This window comes from Bos grunniens, chromosome 12 (assembly GCF_055505025.1).
Source record: "Bos grunniens cultivar Pamir isolate PY7600 chromosome 12, Bosgru_T2T1.0, whole genome shotgun sequence".
In the NCBI taxonomy this organism is placed as follows: Eukaryota; Metazoa; Chordata; class Mammalia; order Artiodactyla; family Bovidae; genus Bos; species Bos grunniens.
In genome coordinates this window covers 69204511-69226700 of record NC_141176.1, presented here as the reverse complement: position 1 = coordinate 69226700, position 22190 = coordinate 69204511, and the positions used below count along the sequence as shown (strand labels likewise).

Genomic DNA, 22190 nt, shown 5'->3' with positions numbered 1-22190 from the left:
GATTAGTTTTTAAATGTTACCGGGAAAGCTTTTCAAGATTGCCTTTGTCTAGAAGCACAATATCACATCTGGCATGATCGTGATCACTGTAAAACAGAATCTTTTAATAGTATTTATTAAGCACTTTCCAAAGATGCGTAATCACCACCATGAGTTTGGTGTTCGTAGAGTCATTAGTCAGCTCTAGCGTCAATATTTGTGGAAAAGTCAGACTCAGCGAGAAACACTTAATGAATGGAGAGCAAATACAAAACACAGCGTCCCTGCAGCCTGCTTCTTTCCCTGATGGATGGGGACTTGGTATTTCAGTCGAGCTGCCTGGCGATTTCTGAGCACTGTCTCTCAAATACTTGGCAGGAAATATCATGAGCTAAACAAGCGCAAGGCACACAGCAGCGAAGGGGGGCCTTACTGGGGGAAATGGTATTTACTGTAATGGCCACGGCTTACAAAATTGCCACATTCCACACTGGGTTAATAAAGGCTTAGGGCGAAGTGGAGAGTGAAGGGCAGTCACGCTGACAGGGAGCGTGGAGGAAATGTCAAGCACCTTCTTCTAGTCGTCGCCAAACTCTCCTCTCCCAGCCCCTCCCCATCCCCACAGCCGGAGCAGGGCTGGGGTAGAAAAGTACTGTGATTAGGCTAATCACATCCCAGCAGCTGGGATGGGATTTTCTGATAGCCTCTAGACGATGGGGTGCTGCACATACAGTAATAAATGGAAAAATTTATTGATAAAGCTGTAATTCCATCAAGAGGTTAGATGATCTTTTATGTGGGGCAAAGCCAATCTGGTTTATCTCGATGTCTTCAAGACCCCTGTGAGCTTGAATGCAAACTTTGGAGTCAATATCTTGCCTCATTCATGTCTTTAGAGTACACGGAGTTGGGGGAGAAAAAAACTCAGATCTCCTTTTGCTCAATTACTCTAGCCTGTATACATGTGCGTATGTGTGCTGTGCTCAGTCACTCAGTCGTGTCTGACTGTTTGCGGCCCTATGGAGCCCGCCAGGCTCCTCTGTCCTAGGGATTCTCCAGGCAAGAATACTGGAGTGGGTTGCCATTTGCTACTCCAGGGGATCTTCCTGACCCAGGGATTGAAGCTGGTTCTCTTGCATCTCCTGCTGTGGATTTTTTTTACCGCTGTGCCACCTTATTTGATTATATATGTGCGTATACATATGGCTTAACATATATCCTCCCAGAGCTATGCATTCTCCCCATAACCCAGGGTATGTACAGGAAATATCATCTGGAAAATCTTGGCAGAGTAAAAGCATACATGGAAATCAGATGATCACTGACTATTTTTCATGGACTGTGCCCACAGTGAAGTCCATGCTAGGTCATTATTTCAAAGGTAGGCCGCCCCCCGCCTTCACACCACTGCATGGCAGGCAGAACCTGGCCTCTGTTCAATCAGAGCTGTGTACCTCCTCAAGTAACCACACTGGGTTTCCAGCTCTGAGATTTCAACATTTTTCCTTTTTCTTTCCTGCTTTCATTGACGTATAATTGACATATAACACTGCATAAGTTTAAGGAGTACAAGGTGTTGATCTGACACACTTAAATGTTGCAAAGTGATTACTACTCTGGTGGTGGTGGAGGTTCAGTCACTAACTCACGTCTGACTCTTGTGACCCCGTAGACTGTAGCCCACCACCAGGTTCCTCTGTCCATTGGATTTCCCAGGCAAGAATATTGAAGTGGGTTGCCATTTCCTTCTTCAGGGGATCTTCCTGACCCAGGGATTGAACCCCTGTCTCCTGCATTGCAGGCAGATTCTCTACTACCACCAGGATTACCACTATAGCCTTGGCTAACACCTCCATTGTCACATAATGACCATTTTTTTGTATAATGAGAATATTTAAGACCTGTCTTTGGGAATTTCTAGTTTAAATACAGTATTATAAACTATAATCACCATGCCATATACTGCTGCTGCTGCTGCTGCTAAGTTACTTCAGTCGTGTCTGACTCTGTGCGACCCCATAGACGGCAGCCCACCAGGCTCCCCCGTCCCTGGGATTCTCCAGGCAAGAAGAACACTGGAGTGGGTTGCCATTTCCTTCTCCAATGCATGAAAGTGAAAAGTGAAAGGGAAGTCGCTCAGTCGTGTTCGACTATTAGCGACCCTATGGACTGCAGCCTACCAGGCTCCTCTGTCCATGGGATTTTTCAGACAAGAGTACTGGAGTGGGGTGCCATCACTTTCTCCGATGCCATATACTAGATGTCCGGAAATTATTCATCTTTATAACTAGAAGTTTGATCAACATCTTTTGACCTACATCTCCCATTTGCCCCATCCTCAGCCTTTGCTAATCCCATTCTATTTTCTTATTTTATGAGTTCAGCTTTTTAAATTCCATGTATGTGATATGATACAGTGTTTTTCTTTTTCTGTCTGACTTACTTCACTTAGCATAATGTCCTCAAGGTCATGAGGACATCCATCCATGTTATTGGGAATGGCAGGCTTGCCTTCTTTCTCATGGCAAGCTTTCTCTTACTTCTCATGAGTAAGAGAATGGCAGGCTCGTCTTCTTTCTCATGGCGAGCTTTCTCTTACTTCTCATGAGTAATATTCTGTTGCATGCATACACCATGTTTTATCCATTCATCCATTGCTGGATACTTAGGATGTTTCCAAACATTAACTACTGTAATGGCTTCAGCATTTTTCTGTATCTTCTCAATTCTACATGTATGTGACCTTGGAAGACACATTTAGCTTGTCTGTACTAAGTTTCCTCATTTGTCTAATTAGGACAATAATAGTACCTACTCTTTTAAAAGACATCTTAGTTTTAGAATAAAATGAATTAATATATGGGAAAGGATTTGACCAATTTCCTATTGTTACTATTGACATTGGTTTCATTATTCTTTTTTAAGTAGGTATTATTCTTTTCTCCTTGAGGAGAGGAATATATTTTAATCAATTATAAGCCTTCCCAAACATATATCACAGTATAAATATATTAATTGAATTGAACTCATTGGCTTTATCTTGCAAGTTTTACATCATTTTTTGTGTCATATTTTTAATTTTAGTAGACACTTTCATCTTTATTTTATAGACAATGCAAACCTACACATTTATGCCCAGCTGATTTTTGAAGAATGTCTTTAGGAACACATGCTCCTACAAAACAGAGCCTAAAGAAGACTTTGAAGGGCTGACTGATTTAATCAAAGTAAGTTCTTTTCTGACAGAGGCCTTCAGTCGAAGAGGTATCTTTTTATATGTTGGGCATCAGCATGTGGCACTTTTTATATCACACTTTGTTCTCTCTGGAACACATCCTCCCAGATGTTAAGGGAACGGCACACGGTTTTAGAAGTCCAAGGTAGCAATCTACTGGACAGTGTTGCAAGTAGTTTGTTAGAAATAATAATTAAATGAATAACATGTGTGAATGACTATGATTTGGAGTGAATTCCCATTATCTTTGTGATAACTTTATACCCATTGCGTGTGTTAGTCACTCAGTCGTGTCTGACTCTGCCATCCCATAGACTGTAGCCCACCAGGCCCCTTTGTCCATGGACTTCTCCAGGCAAGAATAATGGAGTGGGTAGCCATTCCCTTCTCCAGGGGATCTTCCCGGGTCCAGGGATTGAACCTGGGTCTCCCACATTACAGGCAGATTTTTTTTTAACCATCTGAGCCACCTAGGAAGCCCATTGCTTCCTTGCATTCTTATACGCTCTTTTGAGCAGGAGAGAAAAGTGAGGGGTACAATTAACGCACAGGAAATTATTGACACCACCTGAGTGAACATCATGTGTCCTGTGTGCTAGGGCAGGAGAAAGATTGAGAGCTGTGGATTGAGAGTTATTCATCAAGAAATTGACCATGCACGTGAGTGAAGAAACAGAAGGAAATGATTGTGCTTATTTTGGGACTGCTAAGATTGCAAACAGAGAAAACATGCCTCAAACTACATTCTTCCAGGAGCAGCAAATGGAATCAGAATGCAACTTCTAGGGCAGCCCCAACTCTCAGTGGTTTTGTTCACTGGCATATCCAGCAAAATAACTGAAGAACAGTAATTCACCTGGGATCAAGTTCCAAATATGGTCCATTCTGAGGTGATTAGAGGTGGGCATTTGTAAAGCTGAGATTATATAGTGTAATTGATGATGTCAGAGTTATTTTTGGATTCTTGATTCTGATGCCAGATGTTTTTCAATAGAAGTAGGCAGGGTGAATTTAAATGGGAAGCTTAGTTGTCAGTAACATTACCTAGTACATCTTTAGTTGGGTGGGTATTTTGAAAAATTGTAAGGTGTCATGTACCTTTGAGTGCAAACTGGTCTTGTGAATAACCATTATTCATACCCAGGGTGATCATGTAATTTATCATTCAGACCAGGGACACTCTCCAGAGAGGGAAAGGGGTGCTATTAATAATTACATTGGAACAACAGGTATAACTGGGACTATCTTAAACAATTTGGGACTTTGAGACTTCTTATTTATACCTTGTGAGAGGAGAAGAGTACTCGATCATTCAATGTACACAGTCCCTCTGAGGTTTCTTGTCTTGTTTTTTTTTAAACCAGTTCTCTTTCCACAAACCCCATTGCCTCTCTACTCCATGGTGCATGGTGAAAGCCTTTATCACATTTATCACAGCAGTTACACATTGAGCTGTTTATGAGTTTGCTCTGTATTCCCACACTTACGTTAGACTCTGCACTTCCTGGAAACAGGGCACATGCATTTTTATCCATCTCTCTACTTATATATTTATATTGTGGTGAGGACTACATAACATAAAATTTACCATCTTAATAATTTGTAAGTGTATATAGTACAGTACATGTGCCTTCTTGTGCAACAGGTCTTTGGAGATTTTTCATCTTGCAAAACTGAACTCTTTGAACAGCGACTCCCCTTCCCACTAGACCCCACAGTCCCTGGAAATCACCACTCCTATGTCTTTTTGTGGCTGCTTTGTTTCACTCAGCATAAGCTCCTCCAGGTTCATCCACTTGGTAGCGTGTGAAAGTAGTCTCTTCTTTTTTTTTATGGCTGACTAGTATTCCATTGTATGTGTATACCACATTTCTTGTCCATTCATTCATTGATGAGTGTAGGCTGCTTCTATCTCTTGGCTATTATGAGTAATACTGCAGTGAAAGTGCAAGTGCTAATCTCTCTTCAAGGTCCCATTTTGAATCTTCTTGGGTATATACCTGAAAGTGTGCTAATGCTGAATCATGTGGTAATTCTGTATTTAGTTTTTAAAGGCATCTTTATACTCTTTTCCACAATAGTTGCACCATTTTACATTCCCACCAATAGTGCACAAGGGTTCCAATTTCTCTGCATCCTCGCTAACACTTATGATTTCTATTTTCCTTTTCTTTTTTTTTTGATAGTGGTCATCTTGAATAAGTCGCTGGTGGCTCAGATGGTAAGGAATCTGCCTGCAATGCAGGAAACCTGGGTTGGATCCCTGGGTCAGGAAGATCCCCTGGAGGAGGAAATGGCAATCCACTCTAGTATTCTTGCCTGGAGAATCCCATGGACAAAGGAGCCTGGTGGCTACAGTCCATGGGTTTGCAAAGAGTCAGACACGACTAAACAAGTAACACTTTCACTTTCATCTTACCTGTTGTGAAGTATTAGCTCATAGTTATTTTGACTTGCATTTCCTTGATGATTAATGAGGTTGAACATCTTTTCATATGCTTGTTGGCATTTTTCTGTGACTTAAGTTTTTCCTTAAATGCCATTATTTTATGTTGTCTGTAAGGTGTCTTTCATTTGAGAGGAGGCTTTCACAGTGAAGGTTCAGAATTGATCGAAATAATGTAGGAAACATCATGTGTTGCAAATGGCAATGCCACTGGATCTCTACTCTTTCTCTTGCTTCATTTTTATCTCTTCTGCTCCATTTTACCTCACTCTCCCTGCTTGTGGGCACAAGGAGGGGAAAGATTACAGGGTTCTTCCAGTACAAGAAAGACTTTGGATGTAGGGGAAGTCTTTATTTATGTCTTTCCTGGAGAAATACATTTTGCTTTCATGTTTCTCATGGCTCATGCTCTCTGTCTACTAAGACACTATTCAATGTAAAATTTTCTCTTTTCAGTTAAAGATAAAAGACCTCCAGGCTTAAAAACAAACACATGCACAGAATCTGGGCTTATCTTTGGTTATAGAAATACAGCCTGAACATGCCAATTCATATGTGATATTTCAAACAAACAAAAATCAGTGAAATCGCTATGGTGTTACCAACAAGCTTTTTAATAAAGGTGTTTGGGTGAAACTTCTTTGGTGGTTTAGTTGCTCAGTCATATCTGACTCTTGCGGCTGCATGGACTATAGCCCACCAGGCTCCTCTGTCCATAGAATTTCCCAGGCAAGAATACTGGAGTGCATCTTCCCAACCCAGGGATCAAACCCACTTCTCCTGTGTTACAGGTGGTCTCCTGCATTGTTGGTGTATTCTTTACTGACTGAGCCACCAGGGGAGCCCTGAAACTTCTTTGGGTTGATATAATTTGGAGACATCTAAGTTTTCACATGCAGGAGTTCAGTACATGCTGACCCCCAGTATGTGATTCAGGACCAGAGATGAAGTAGAAGACTCTTGGGATATCATTCTACTGAGACCTAGCTTGGAGGATTTGCTCCTGTGTTCCTGTGGCTGAGCTACTGAGGGCTGGTTCTATAAATGAATGAGAGGTTGATAGAAGCCAGAATGACTCACAGGGAAGTCCTTAAGATTTGGTTGGATTGGGAGTGAGGGAGAGAAAAGGCAGCAAGCGGGTGAATAAACACACTAAGAGGACTTTGGCTCCACTAGGCAGTGTCTCTGATCTGTAAAATAAGGATGACTAATTCTTACCTAGTTCGTGGAGGTGTGGTGGAGATTATGAAGGAAAACAGATTCGAAAGCACCCTTGAGGGTGAAATGCTTTTTGTAAATAGAAGGCATTTTATGTCATGACAGAAAAGGAAGTAGAGTTTTATAGGCCAACCTTTCCCTAACTTGATATTCATCTATCTTTATGAAATGTCCAAGGAGTATCTTTGAAAGAGAATAAAACCTGTGATCAGTAACCTCAATTCTCTCAGGTAAGGAAGGTGATGACCTGAGAAGGACTCCAACAATAGAAGGAGTTCTAACTCCATGAAGAAGAGAGGCACGTGGGATTCACCATCTGGTCTTTATTTTAACTGAGAAGACTATCACGAGGACTTTGATTCAGCTGGGTCTCAGTGTCATACTTTCAAGATGCAGTCAAGTCAGTCAACAAAGCAGCCAGACTACTTGTCTGTCTGATCTAACTATTGCATTGTCTTGATTCATATTTTCCATCCACTTCATTGCCTGAATGGACAACAAATTGTAGACAAGGCTAATGCATAGGAGGGCTTCCCTGATGGCTCAGTCCTAAAGAATCTAATGCAGGAGACATAGGTTTGATGGGTAGGGAAGATCCCCTGGAGAAGGGAAGGGCAACCCACTCCAGTATTCTTGCCTGGGAAATCCCATAGAGAGAGGAACCTAGCGGGCTATAGTCCATGGGGTCTCAAAAGAGTAGGACACAACTTAGCGGCTAAACAACAACAATGATGAATAGGAAGAAGCCCTGTGAGTCAAGCTAAGCCCTGTGGATGACTTGCTTTCTGTAAGTATGATGTTCAAGCCAACTTGACAAATAGAGGAGGAAAGCAGATTTAGTTTTGAAAGCAGATTTAGATTTAGGACATGTTTTCCTGTCCTAGACATCAAACTTTGGTTCACAATGGCTTATAAGTTCAATACTATGCATGAAACCCAGAGTCAGTCATTTGTCTACATAGGATTTTAATTTTGCAAAAAAGGAAACAGAAAGCAAGTAAATGGTACTACATGTGTGTGAATGCATGCTTAGTCGATTCAGTCATGTCTGACGCTTTGCGGTTCTATGGACAATAGCCTGCCAGATTCCACTGTCCGTGGGATTCTCCAGGCAGGAATACTGGAGTGGGTTGCCATACCCTCCTCCAGGGGATCTTCCCGAACTAGGGATCAAATCCATGTGTCCTGTGGTTCCTGCGGCTCCTGCATTGCAGGAGGATTCTTTACTGCTGAGCCACCGGGGAAGCCCAAATGGTACTACATGTCAGAATAAAGTTTTAGTATATATCCTCTGTGTAAATAAACATCTATGAATGCCTGCTCACACACTTGCTGCCAATTCTCAGAAAACCCTCAGATAATTCAAATGCACGTATAATAAAAAACTGCAGTTACCCTTACATACGGCCACTTTTCTGCCTACTTGTTACAGATCTCAGTTCCTATCGTGGCCTCGCCTGTGTCATTGGGCAAGTTAATTCATCTCACTGTGTTTAATTTTATTCAATATAAAATGAACATTTTTATTTCTATGTCATAGAGATGCTATGAAGATCAAGTACATAAAGACCTTAGCATAGTTCTTTGTTAAAATGTGCTTTAAAATACTAATAAGTGCCACCAGCAGGGCTGCCGTGTAGAGATGGGTCCTTCTGAGGTTCTGGGTTCACCAGAAGGTAAAAAACCAGGGTTTTGGCTGTTAAGCTTAGCATGGCTTCTTCAACTCTTCAACCACCTTCCACCATCCAACAGCTCACCGACTGGTCCTCAGCCACCCTCATTTTGGGGCTAAGATCCTGACATTTGCTTTTACTCTGCCAGGCAGTCCCCGTCCCCAGGTCTGCACATGGCACCGTCTTCCCATCATTAGATCACAGCCTGAGTATCACCTGGGACTTCCCTGGACCACTGGTCTCAAGGGGCATCTCCTCCTTAGTCATTAGCCAGTTTCTGTCTCAGTTCTTTTATTTTGGGCAAACTTTTTAAAAATTGTATATATATATATTGGCTGCTCTGGGTCTTCATTGCTTCACATGGGCTTTCTCTAGTTGCAGCAAGAGGGGCCACTCTCTGGCTACAGTGTACAGGCTTCTCCTTGTCGTGGCTTCTCGTGTTGGTGGAGCATGGGTTCTAGAGCACTTGGGTTTCAGTAGTTGTGGCCCATGGGCTTAGTTGCTCCTTGGCATGTGGAGTCTTCCCGAACCAGGGATTGAACCCTTGTCCTCTGCATTGGCAGGTGGATTCTTAACCACTGGTCCGCCAGGGAAGCCCTCTGTCTCAGTCCTTTCTGGCCTCTTGCTCTGGTACCCAGAACTGTATCTGGCATATGATTTAGTGTTTCTCACATTCTTTTTTGGAAGAATAGATGACTATTGTTGCCTAAGTCAATTTTTTTTTCTTTTATTTTAAAACTCCACAGACAGTTCCTATTGAAGAGCAGATGGCTTTATTCGAGGTAAATACTCTTCCACTCGCCTCAAATCCAATTTATTTGTCTCCTTTCTGCTTCTCTCCAAACTTGAACACTTGCTGGGTAAAATTTTCATTTACTTACTCTGCTATTTCAAGGTGTGCAAACTACAAAAGCAGGTGTCTAGTTCATCCTAGCTTTGCTGTGTCCTCCGTGAGCTGACAAAATACACTTAGCACATGTTTATATCTGCAAATAAATGTGTCTGTGGAATGGAGATGTATCTGTACTAAATGAATTGGGAATGTCTGTTTGAACAGTAAGAATTATGGCTACATCTTTCTAGCTATTTCACAAGTTAGTATTTGAAAAATCAATGTCCTCTTTCATATTTATGTGTATATTCTGACTATATCTTAGTCCCTTTATCCAAAGAGCAAATTAAAATAAATATTGTTGATAAACCTGGCTGTGGTTTTATTATTTTTTTCAAAACCCTTTGAAAGCTTTTTTTCTTTCCATGAAATTGGTTTCAGTTTATTTTCAAATAGAATTGTTATATTCTGGTTTTTAGATGGAATTATCCTGCAGTCCATTCTAAAGGAGATCAGCCCTGGGATTTCTTTGGAAGGATTGATGCTAAAGCTGAAACTCCAGTACTTTGGCCACCTCATGAGAAGAGTTGACTCATTGGAAAAGACTGTGATGCTGGGAGGGATTGGGGGCAAGAGGAGAAGGGGACGACAGAGGAAGAGATGGCTGGATGGCATCACTGACTCGATGGACATGAGTCTGAGTGAACTCTGGGAGCTGGTGATGGACAGGGAGGCCTGGTGTGCTGCGATTCATGGGGTCGCAAAGATTTGGACACGACTGAGCGACTGATCTGATCTGATCTGATCCTGAAGTTAAGTGCTTACCAGGTGGTTCAATCTTAAAGAACCCTGCCTGCCAATTCAGGAGACTCTGGTTCGATTCCTGGGTCAGGAAGATCCCCTGGAGAAGGAAATGGCAATCCACTCCAGTATTCTTGCCTGGTAAATCCCATGGACAGAGGAGCCTGGTAGCCTACAGTCCATGGGGTCACAAAAGAGTCAGATAGGACTTGGGGACTAAACACTACCACCATCCTAAAGTTAACTGTTTTATAGGAATCCCTTTCCTTAATAGAAGTCAACATAGTAATAATGTGAGCTAAATTGTAATGTTTAAAAATTATAATGTTGCTTACAGTGTTATATTTGTGATAACTTTATTTACATAGATTTCTTTATTTAAAAGAACATTTTTAAAATCAGTGATGTATTTGTAATAATTATGAGTAACTATAGTAAAGAATGAATACTTCCCAGATGGCCATTTTGATAACCAGTGACTGGCACCTAGAGCAGGTTTAGTGTCAAGTAAGAGTTTAATATAAGTCTGCTAAATGAATCTTTAGCATGTTATACAGTATTTAGCATCCCTGGGAGCATGGGAGCTTCCAGAAATAAAAAGGCAAGGCAATTTGCTAAATCTGGAAAAGTGTTAGTTCTTTCACATCTTATTTTCTGACATTTTTTATAAAGTACTGACATCAATTCTCAAGCTACTAAATTTTATTTTAGAGAAGAAACCAACACAAAAGAAGAGAGGTATAGCATCTTCGATCAGTTCAGTTCAGTTGCTCAGTTGTGTCCAACTTTTTGCGACCCCATGGACTGCAGCATGCCAGTCTTCCCTGTCCCTCATCAACTCCCGGAGCTTGCTCAAACTCAAGATATACATTTGGAAAGCTCTAAATATTCTAAAGTTTGAAAAGTTCTTGATTTCAAATGCCAAGTGTACTTCAGTGGGTGGTGCTGATTTAACCTATGGTTCTTTTTCTTTTTTAAAATAGTGCAGCTTCTAAAATGTTCTCAAACAAAATAATTCAAGAGTTCTGAAATTTAGACTATGAAAATAATTAAGAAAATGCAGAAAGGGCACTGGTAGATTTTTAAAAACTATTTTAATACAAGATTAATAGCAATTTTCTATCCAAATCAGAAATGAAAAATCTTAACCCAAATCATATTCATTTGACAGTCACATAAAATTTTAGGTTTGATTGGTGCACATATTCGTCCTGCATATATGTTATGCATATGCACACAGAGACCTCACTACTACGCCAACTTGAGTTGTCTTTTCGTCGAAGTACCTCATTACAAGGCAATGTCAAAGATTTCAGTACCTATGCAACCTTCACTGAGGTTCAAATGGCCCCATGCTAGGCTGAGTCCCGTGCTGTAGCAAACTGTGTTATAGCAAGGCTCCAGGATGCATACAAATCAATACTGTCTTTGTAGAACTTGGCCTAAAACCAAACACTGGCTAATGTCTCCACCAAGGAGGAACACACCGCAAATTTATAAGTTATGGTCTCCTTTACTCTTCTGTTAGCAAAGCTAAACTCCTCCTCTCCTCCCCTCCTTTTTCTAAAGTTAGAAGGCAGATTTGTTAGTGACTGTAAGTAAATGAGTTTGAATTTCTGCAAGGTTTGGATAAGTCAAAACGTGCATTTGCTAACCCTCCCACCATTCCTCCAACCACCTGATAATTAGCCTTGCAAAGAGAAGTAATAAAAGAATCACAACTCAGGAATCTGCTACGGTTTTATTCCTCCTTGAGGACTTTAGTTGGTGTTCAGTGTGTAGCCAAAACATGTATGTAATGGCTAAAGAATTAAAGTAGGCTAATGTCTGCAGCAGGGAATATAAATTAAATATCAGGGTTCTGCGTCCGATAATATTTTCAGAGTGTTTGATTTACAGAATGCTACTTTTATAATGATTACTGCTTGTCAATGAATAATCATGTTTTTCAGTGTAGGCAAAGTAGTATTTTCTATCCCTTACAATTAAAGCAAGTAATGCAAGATATTGATCTGGTTAAGACACTGTAAGGGAGTCAGATTGCTAGCACTAATGCTGTTCTATGATGGCTCTAATCAAAGTCCTGACTTGACCTTCATTCAAATGAGAGAAGGTCATCATGTCTGTCCTTTAATACAGAACCATAAGCGGAGCTCGAACTCATGAATTTGCAATCCGTTCTTCTCTGCTTAAGACTTTAGCCTCTGTTTAGCTTTTGTTATAACATATACAAAGTATAATATACACCAATTACAGACGTGTATTTCTGTTAGAAAAATACATATTATAACTAAAGAACATGTAAATAGAGGCACTTCAATAAGCTAAGTGTTTGCAGTTATGAGCATCACCCAACTGTTTCTAGCGTCCGATTTCAGTGAGTCTGTTCTTCTCTACTCATAACAGAGATTATGATGTGATTACAGAATTTGGGGGACTTCAAAGCAAAAGAGGGCAGGTCAGGAAAAACAATGGAGTATCATCGCATCCCCTATCACTATGCTAAAATGAGAGAAATTAATTTGGTGGTGCAGGAAAGGGGAAATTCCAAAATACTTACTGGAATGGGTTAACTAGAGTAAACTAATTCCCTTAGGATACAAAAAAATTCTCATGTCAAATTAGTCTAAAAAATCATATGATGGGGTGGGATGATGATAAAAAGCAGGAAGTACAATTTGAATAATATTTTGACCACATCCATGTGGGTGATGACTGCTGTGGCATCATTAACTGATAGTGATGTCAGCTTTCTGCCTGGCTCATATAGTTCACTATAGCTCACCAATATGAATAATATTGATAACAAAGGTATGGAAACAAATGAAGCAGGCATTTATATATTATTGGTGTGTTTAGTGTGTACAGAACATGGGTTCACATTCATTAATATAAGGTGTATTCACATACATGCACAAAACCCTCTGGGGGGAGAAAGCTCAGGGAAAACAAGGCATTCTGATCTATTTCACAGAAAGCAATGCAGAAATATTTTTTCAAAAGGAAAGACTTGGAGCTTAAAGCTATGAAAACAAGTGATGACTCAAATATTCTGGAAAATCAAGATTGATTTAATTTGTATTGCACCTTAATTACTGGAGAAAGACAATACTGATTTCCGAACATAAAATGCAATGAGCAACATAAATAATTGGTCCTTCGTAGAGATGCTTTATGTGTAATTGGTGCTGGGAAGCTGAAGTTTGGCAGTGAAATGAATGGTTTTCTAGAAGTATGGAATGCCGAATTAGATTAAGTGTTAATTTCTTAAAGATTTAAATGAAAAGATGCCACAAAGTCTCTCAGAATCCTACGTTCCATATTTTGTTAGGCATACAATAGCAAGAGATGCTTCTAAATACTTTCAGTTTTGCAAAAGTGCTCAAATATACTTAATACTATTGTGCTGCATGTGTTCTACTTAAGTGTGATGACTAAATCGATAACTAATTATAATTTTGATGAGTATGGAGATAAAAAATATCACTTATGTGTCATGACTGCCAATGGGTTAGTTAACATGTGACTGGCATACTATGGTGTCTTGAAATATTACTTTTTCCCAACCCCAGAAGCATCATAGAAACCAAAAAAAATAAAAAACATGGATAGCCAACTGTATTCATAAAGCCCCAGTTTGGTTTATTTTGCTTCTCTCTGTCAAGGGGAGCATCATGCCTGGCTTTGGCACACCTCGTGGAAGAGTTCGGCTATAAATCAGCCTGTTCAATTAGGACATCTCTCCAAGTGCCAAGCAGGAATCCTAGGCTGAAGGCGTTGTCCTGAAAGCAATGGTTTTGCATGAATAACACATTCCTTGCACATACAGTTTCCATGACCGGTACAGTTCTGCACACCCATGGCTCTGCCCATGAGTTAGGTACAGTGTGGAGCATCCAGGGCAAAGCACACTCATGCGAGAAAGGTGTGCCCTGGCAAACTTTTAATAAATGGACAGTTAGATACGTAAAAAGTTCTCTTTCTTGATTCTTGGTGCTCACAGATAATTGAGGAATCCCTTCTCTGAGCAGCACAAAACAAGAAGAGCTGGTTGACAAAACATTTTCGTTACAAAGGTGTGTCAACCCTGAGCTTGGAATTAAGAAGTTAAAATCTGTGATTTATATATATATAGATATAAAAATAGATGATCATACTAAGACTAAAAAAGTGAAAGAAATCTCCATGTCAATACTATATATATATATTTTTTGTCTTGACGTTTTTTGTTGTTGTGAGTTATTTTGTAAGAGAATGCCCTTGTGATGCAGAAACCAATTGACACAAAGTAAATAGTTAAAAATGAAAACTCACTTATGGATCGAATTGTTCAGCGGTTCATTAAAAGAACTCTTCTTTGGGGAGGGTATGAGCACAGGGCAGAAACATTTGATTGGTGTCAAGCCTGTGGCTAAAGCAAAGTGATTGTATTGTTGATGATTGTTTTCATTTCAGACCCTTGAGGGGGATGAGTTCATGCAGGTGTCCACTAGTAACTGAAAATGAAGCAAAAAGTCTGTGCCAATTGGATACAGTGGACAGACACTGTATTATAAAGTGTATAATTAAAAGAATTAAGAAAAATGATGCCATTACTGAAATTGAAATCGGGCAAGGTAAGAGAGAGATGCTGAGCTGTAGCAAATTTTGCTCTCAGAGTAAAGATGGAATTCTAAATTTACCCTCAGTACCTCCAAATCAGCTGGGGCATTGTGTGGTTAGCCTGCAAGACCTCCAAGACAACAGTGTTTCCACTACATGAAAAAATGTCAAACTTTCTCCCCATAAGCATTTTGTAACCCTGATTTGTTACTGAAAAGCTTACGCTGGGAGCTGGCTAGCAATGCCAAACTTACGGCATTAAAGCTCTTTTATTTTTCTCTCTTGTTTGCTTCTTTGTTTCAATTGTAGTTGTCTTGGGGTTTGGCCTGATTTTGTAAGGAAAATGATCTTTTCTTCCTATTTTTTTTTTAATGGGGGAAAAAAAAACTCACAACGTGAGATTCCTTTACTTCTGCAGCATAAAAGCAAATGAAGGTAAGAAAATCTCCTGGTACGAAAGATTTGAGTAAGAATTCTCTAGAATAAACAAGGTCCCCACAGATAGCTGAAGGAAAGAGGAAGCAGTCCAGTCTGGTGCCCGGTACTCTTTGGGAAAACAAAAAGGGAGGCAGAGTACAGTACTGCCCTCTTCTCGGAAACCGGTAAGTTTTTGTGGCATCGTCCACTGTCCAGGGGTGTAAGAAAAGAAGTGAGTTGGCCGTTCCAATAGCTAAAATGCAGTTTCATCTGACCGAAAACCCAGGATTATCTGCACAGTCTCTGCAGTGCCAGGGCGACGCAGACGAGAGATCCTGAGAGCAGGGAGGGGCCCCGCTGGGCGGCAGAAGAGTCTACTTCTCTCCGGTCGGGATCCACCGCGGGGGCCTCTGTGGTGACAAACTCAAACTCTGTCGGACACACATCATCCATGCACCCACTGCCACTCCCCGAGCCACTGGATTCGTCGCCTGATGTGGACAGATGGAAAAAGAGTTAGAGCCAGGCCAGCAAAGAGTGGGGCACAAAAGAATTTGGGCATGTTGGTAGAAGACCCCCTCACCCCACCCCACTAGGTTTATTTTATTTATTTATTTTTAAAATTTATATGTTTATTTTAATTGGAGGCTAATTACTTCACAAGATTGTAGTGGTTTTTGCCATAAATTGACATGAATCAGCCATGGGTGTACATGTGTTCCCCATCCTGAAACCCTCTCCCACCTCCCTCCCCATCCCATCCCTCAGAGTCATCCCAGTGCGCCAGCCCTGAGCACCCTGTCTCATGCATCGAACCTGGACTGGCGATCTATTTCACTTATGGTAATATACATGTTTCAATGCTATTCTCTCAAATCATCCCACCCTTGCCTTCTCCCACAGAGTCCAAAAGTCTGTTCTTTACATCTGTGTCTCTTTTGCTGTCTCGCATACAGGGTCATTGTTACCATCTTTCTAAATTCCATACATATGCATTAATATACTTTATTGGTGTTTTTCTTTAATGGACAGGTTTGTGATGGATGGGTGGACTGTATCTAAATAAAAAGCAGAGACATCACTATGCTGACAAAAGTCCATTTTATAGTCAAAGCTATGGGTTTTCCAGTAGTCATGTATGGATGTGAGAGCTGGACAAGGTTGAGCGACAAAGAACTGATGCTTTCAAACTGTGGTGCCGGAGAAGACTCTTGAGAGTCCCTTGGACAGTAGAGAGATCAAACCAGTCCATCCTAAAGGAAATGAACCCTGAATATTCATTGGAAGCACTGATGCTGAAGCTCCAATCCTTTGGCCACCTGATGCAAAGAGTCGACTTGTTTGAAAAGATATCTGAAATTATCCAACTAAAAAAACATGGGAATCTCAGATCCAGTGAGAGGCCATACCCACCATGTTGGAATCTGAAATGAATTTCATATTCTGGCCAATATTTCAATGACTTTAACAACTTTCATTCTTTGCTCATTTTCAAAACTCAGAGCCATTGTTCTCAGGAGATATCATGCTTTTAGAAAGGATTTTGAAAGGATATTTTAAAGGAAACCAATGAAGAGGAAAACCAACAATGGAAGTAAGAAGTCAGAGAATGGCAGCAAGTGATCGTGGAAGGCACGGCGGGTTATTACCCTTTGGGCCCTTTTTCCACTGCTGTTCTCCTCCTAAGTGCAAGGATGGACTCTGACTCGACCATTGGTTGACAAACCATGGCCTGCAGCCCTGCTACTTGTTTTTGTATGGCTCTCAAGCCTGGGCTTCCCAAGTGGCACTAGTGGTAGTGACCCCGCCTGCCAAAGCAGGAGACGCAGGAAATAAAGTTTCAACCCCTGGATTGGGACGATCCCTTGGAGGACAGCTTGGCAACCCTCTCTAGTATTCTTGGCTGGAGAATCCCAAGGACAGTGGAGCCTGGCAGGTTACAGTCCATAGGTTTACAAAGAGTTGGACATGAGTGAAAACATTTAGCATGCACACACTCAAGAATGACTTTGTATAATCCCAAGAATCGTTTTTATGTATTCAAGTGTTTGAAAAAACACAAATGAGGAATACTATTTTGTGATATGTAAATAGTGTATATCTGAAATCTAAACCTCAGTGTCCGTATGTAAAGTTATACTGGAACACAGCCATGGTCACTCACTTATGGATTGTTTAATTCGGCATTCATTTATGGCCCTCCAAGCTGAACATATTTAATATGTGGCTATTTACAGAAAATTTTGCCATTCTCTGCTTAAAGTCAATGCCCAGGTATCCACCTAGTGTTTTCTCAGCCTGGCATCTTCCCTGCCTGCCCAAAATGCCTTCTGAGACTGTTCTATTCCCACTTCTGACCACTTGTTTCATGATTCTTACACCCTGTATCTCAGACGTGGGTCTCAGGTAAGTCTCCATCCATTCATTACTGGTTGTGGTGGTTTAGTTCCTAAGTTGTGTCTGACTTTTTGCGACTGTATGGACTATAGCCCACCAGGCTCCACTGCCCATGGAATTTCCCAGGCAAGAATACTGGAGTGGGTTGCCATTTCCTTCTCCAGGGAGTCTTCCCAAACCTAGGGATTGAACCTGGGTCTCCAGCATTGACATGAAGATTCTTTTACCAACTGAGCATCCATTACTAACTATGTGAAAGTACTTATCCCCGTTTGCAACTCTATTATTTAACTCTTTGCTTTCTTATTCCCTCCCTGAGAATGTACACTTGTTGAGGAAGGGCAGACACTTTGTATATACTGTTCATTTCTATATCTGCATTGGCTTTAATGATCCCTGGCATACAGTAGGTGCACAATAATAATTACTTACTGAATAATTAAATATGCCTTGGACACTTTTTTCAACTTCTTTGTTTCCTCAACTCAATACCTACTGACAATAACATTTACCTTGTTGAGGATGGTGAAGACCCCCTGATAAAATGTGAGAGCGCCAAACCCAATGTGTGCAATGATGCTTGATAGGAAATATACTATTCCTCCAGCAAAGACGACTTAGATTTTAACCTGCTGTCTTTTATTTAAGTCAGTTAGCCTTGCTAGGCTCTGCTTGTTCACCTGTGAAAATGAGAATAATCCTACCTACTTCATAGAATTGTTACAGGGTGAGATAAGTGTTATAAGTGAGATAATGTTCCTGGGAGTGCTTAGGAAACGTAGTAGTGGTAAACACAGTAATGACATTTACTATTTCCCCCGTGTACTCCATGGAGTCCATTCAACAGCCCTAAATGTCTCCCTGCTGGTCTGAAATGGTGATGTATATATTGAGCTGCTCCAAGAAGACCAGTGCCATCTTGGCTGCTAGACAGCGGTACTTAAGAAAAGCCAAGGTGATGTCAGGACTCTTCCAATACCTCCCACTAAGCAAGGCTCAACTCAGCACAACTTTATTTATTAAAATTTTTTTGAACTTTTTTTGGCTATGTCACATGACTTGCAGAATCTTAGTGCCCAGACCAGGAATTGAACCATATCCCCTATAGTAGAAGTTCGATGTCTTAACCACTGGATCAGCAGGGAAGTCCCAGTGTAATTTTTGTTTTCTTAATGAGACATCTAAAATACCACATAAGAGCACTTGAATATACTATACCGGCTTCTTAACATTTTCTCTAGTTTATCTTTAGTGGTTTTCACAAGGGGGAAAATGCCCATTAATTAAATTCAGAGATATCACAATTGCTAAGGGAATTGTTTTACACACTGGCATTATGAACAAGAAGTTACATAACCTTTACAGAGATATTATTGAGGTGATTTAGAATATTAAAAATGTGGTAAGCAAATAATGACAGGAAATTCTAGCTGAGAAAAATAATGGCTCCATCTCTTTCTGAAAAGGAATCACAAATGCAGGTATTTAAGGGGTGAGTTTTAAAAATGTCAGAAGCAATAATGGTGATGATGACTATAAGATATGATAGTGGTTTATAAGACAGACAGTATCCTAAAATAAGCTTCCGTGGTGGCTCAGATGGTAAAGAATTTGCCAGCAATGCAGGAGACCTGGCTTCAATCCCTGGATCAGGAAGATTCCCTGGAGAAGGAAACGGCAATCTATTCCAGTATTCTTGCCTGGGAAATCCCATGGACAGAGGAGCCTGGTGGGTGATAGTCCATGGGTCAAAAAGAGTCGGGCATGACTGAACGACTAACACTTTCACTTTCATCCTAAAACAGGAGGTTAAGTTTGGTGCTGAGGTTACAGCAAAGTGATACTGAGTGTTGCTGATTTTAATTTTCTTTTTGGGGGAAATGGAGCAGGATGTCTTCTCCAGGACATATCTTAAGTTTTGCCGATTGATATGTATACAACCTCTTTAGGTCAGAGAGGAGAGAGAACCAAGGCCAACATCAACTAATTCTTATGTGCCTTGAATTATTTAATCCAATAGTCATTCTCTGATGACAAAGTGCTTTATTAGACAGAGAAGATAGAAAAGATAAATTGAAAGGAGTGAAGCTAAGAAATGAACAGGGGAGAAGCAGCAAAGGCTGAAACCTAGTGTAATTTTCTCTTCTGAAGAGGGAAGGAGACATTTAGCAAAGAGCAGAGAAATACTGGGAGGACTGAGAAAGTTTACAGCAAGTTTATCAGGTTGGCAATGATCCTGCACTTAGAAAGTTAATTTTTGAGTTATTTTAAGTGGAATTAAGCTCCAAAAATTTTCTTCAGGGGAAAACTCAGTAGAATGATGGTTAAGACTCAGATGACTTCATGTCTCCCATCTGTAACTTGTTTCTTTCTATCTCATTAATTCAAGCACATAGCATCATCTTTTGCTTCAGTGACCAAATTATAGAATCATTGGCAACTCCACATCTTATGTTCAAGGAATCTTTTCCCAAGAACTCTCTCTATAAGAATATATATTAAAAAAAAAACAAAACAGAAAACAAACAAACAAACTAAAAAAAAACACCCTTGCTTTTATAGTTACACATCTAGAAGCCACTTAGACAAAACCCAAATATGGTTACTTTCATTCAACATGTACTTAATAGTCTTTCAAAATCACTTTTGGTATTTTGTAATCTTAATAAAATAGTCATGTGTAATATTACATCAGCATTTTGGTATTTCACTCAAGATTTCAGATACAAGTCAGTGGGTCTTGTATGTGCACAATTAGAGAGAGAACAATGCAACTGACTTCATGGCACATGAGATATTCATCTTAGCTCCTTTACACATGGCCTCAGACGAACCTCCCAACAATCCTAACTCAGGTATGCTTCCCTGAAGTGATCTTGAGTGATCGTGAGGACATTCTCTTGGTGGTTGGGAGGAAGGATGGAAGTTTGAGGCAGACACATAAATGCTGATGGGGAAGGGGAAGGGGAAAACATTACTTTGCTGTCTTGTAGTTAAAGGATTAACTGGCAGACAAAACTGAACTTTAGTTTTGGTACAGTTGAATGTCAGCCACTGAAACTACTCCTTAGGAGCAGCTATGATTCTAGTCGTATCCTAAAGAAAGATCAGGGCTCTCTGCCCTATAAAGAACTTTGCAGATGAGGTAAGAATGACACAAAAGAGCCAAGGCACACATTGCTCTTAAAGAAAAATTATGATAAACTTATTCATAAAACAAAGACAGGCTTACAGACTCAGAGAACGAACTTACGGTAATCAGGAGGAAAGTGGGGAAGGATTGTTTGGGAGTTTGGGATCACTAGGTACACACTGCTATATTGAAAATGAATAAGCAGCAAGGACTAACTGTATAGCACAGGGAATGATGCTCAATATTCTGTGATAACCTAAATGGGAAAAGATTTTGCAAAATAATAGACACATGTATATGTATAACTGAATCACTTTGCTCTACACCTGAAACCAAAACAACGTTGTTAAACATCTCTGTTGATGTTGAGTCGCTAAATTTTGTCTGACTCTTTGCAACCCCATGGACTGTAGCCCACCGGGCTCTTCTGTCCATGGGGTTTCCCAGGGAAGAATACTGGAGTGGGTTACCATTTCCTCCTCCGGGGGAATCTTCCTGACCAAAGGATCGAACCCGAGTCACTTGCATGTCCTGCATTGGCAGGCAGACTCTTTACTGCTGAGCAATCAGGGAAGCTCTCTAAATGACAAGTCTCCAATACAAAACAAAAATTAAAAAAAAATAAAAATAAAAATCTTTCTTTAAAAAAAACAAATTACAGAATGATCTTCTATAACGGTTTTCACTCTGGAGGGTGCTGATAAAGGCTATCTTACTCGTGTCCTGGAAGTTGACGTCATTGCCATTGTACGCGTTCTTCAGTTTGTTGGTCATCACGCGGAGAGCCATGATCTGCTGCCTGATGAACGTGTCGGGCCGTGTGATGTCCACGTCCACCTCCGGGTTGTTGATCTGGTTGGTCAGCCCGTCATTCATGATCTCAGGCAGGTACCTGCAGGGCACAGAGAGAGAAACCAGTTGGGGTGAGGCAGGAGGGACCTTGAAACCAGATTCTGTCACGCTCTTTCTAACAGTGAACCCGAACGTCAGCAAAACCTGGGCTTGGTTTCCTGGAAAAAACGCCAAACAGTGAATACAAGGCATACGTTTTCCCAGAGAGAGACATGGCTAAAATGGCTTCAGAGCTGTCTCTAAATGGCACTGAATTCTCATGTAGGCTTGCCTACAAATAAATGCTCATCTAAGGACTTCCAGAAATTATTCCTTAAAATTAATTACTCTGTCTCCCTCCATCCCAAACGTTAAGATGGTTAAGTCAAGGACTTGACAGCTCACTCAGTGATCCTGTGAATTTTGCTAGTAGGACCTGAGCTTGTAAATTATACGTGACCTTAGAGGGTTTCCTTGTACGAGGGTGCTCTTCCTCAATCGAGGAGGTCTGATTCCAGGTTTTAATCAGAACAAACTTCTGGATACAAAAAACCATCTTTGGAAAGTTGGAGGAGCAACCAGTGATCACTGGAATATTTTAAATGTCCATTAGGATTTTTATTTTG

General features: G+C 40.6%; 1 protein-coding gene across 4 annotated transcripts in view; it reads right to left on the bottom strand.

Annotated features, from left to right (window-relative positions):
• Window positions 1-11259: 11259 nt before the first annotated feature.
• The window catches only part of GPC6 (glypican 6), a 1234490-nt gene continuing 1223559 nt past the window's right edge, over window positions 11260-22190 (bottom strand). For all 4 annotated transcript variants that reach the window (XM_086330189.1, XM_086330191.1, XM_086330192.1 and 1 more), the window contains 2 exons: window positions 21450-21625; window positions 11260-15694 (listed from right to left, as the gene is read on the bottom strand). In XM_086330189.1, coding sequence (XP_086186315.1) covers window positions 15492-15694; window positions 21450-21625 — 379 coding nt within the window. In that variant the 3' untranslated portion in view covers window positions 11260-15491. The remainder of the gene's footprint in view (window positions 15695-21449; window positions 21626-22190) is intronic.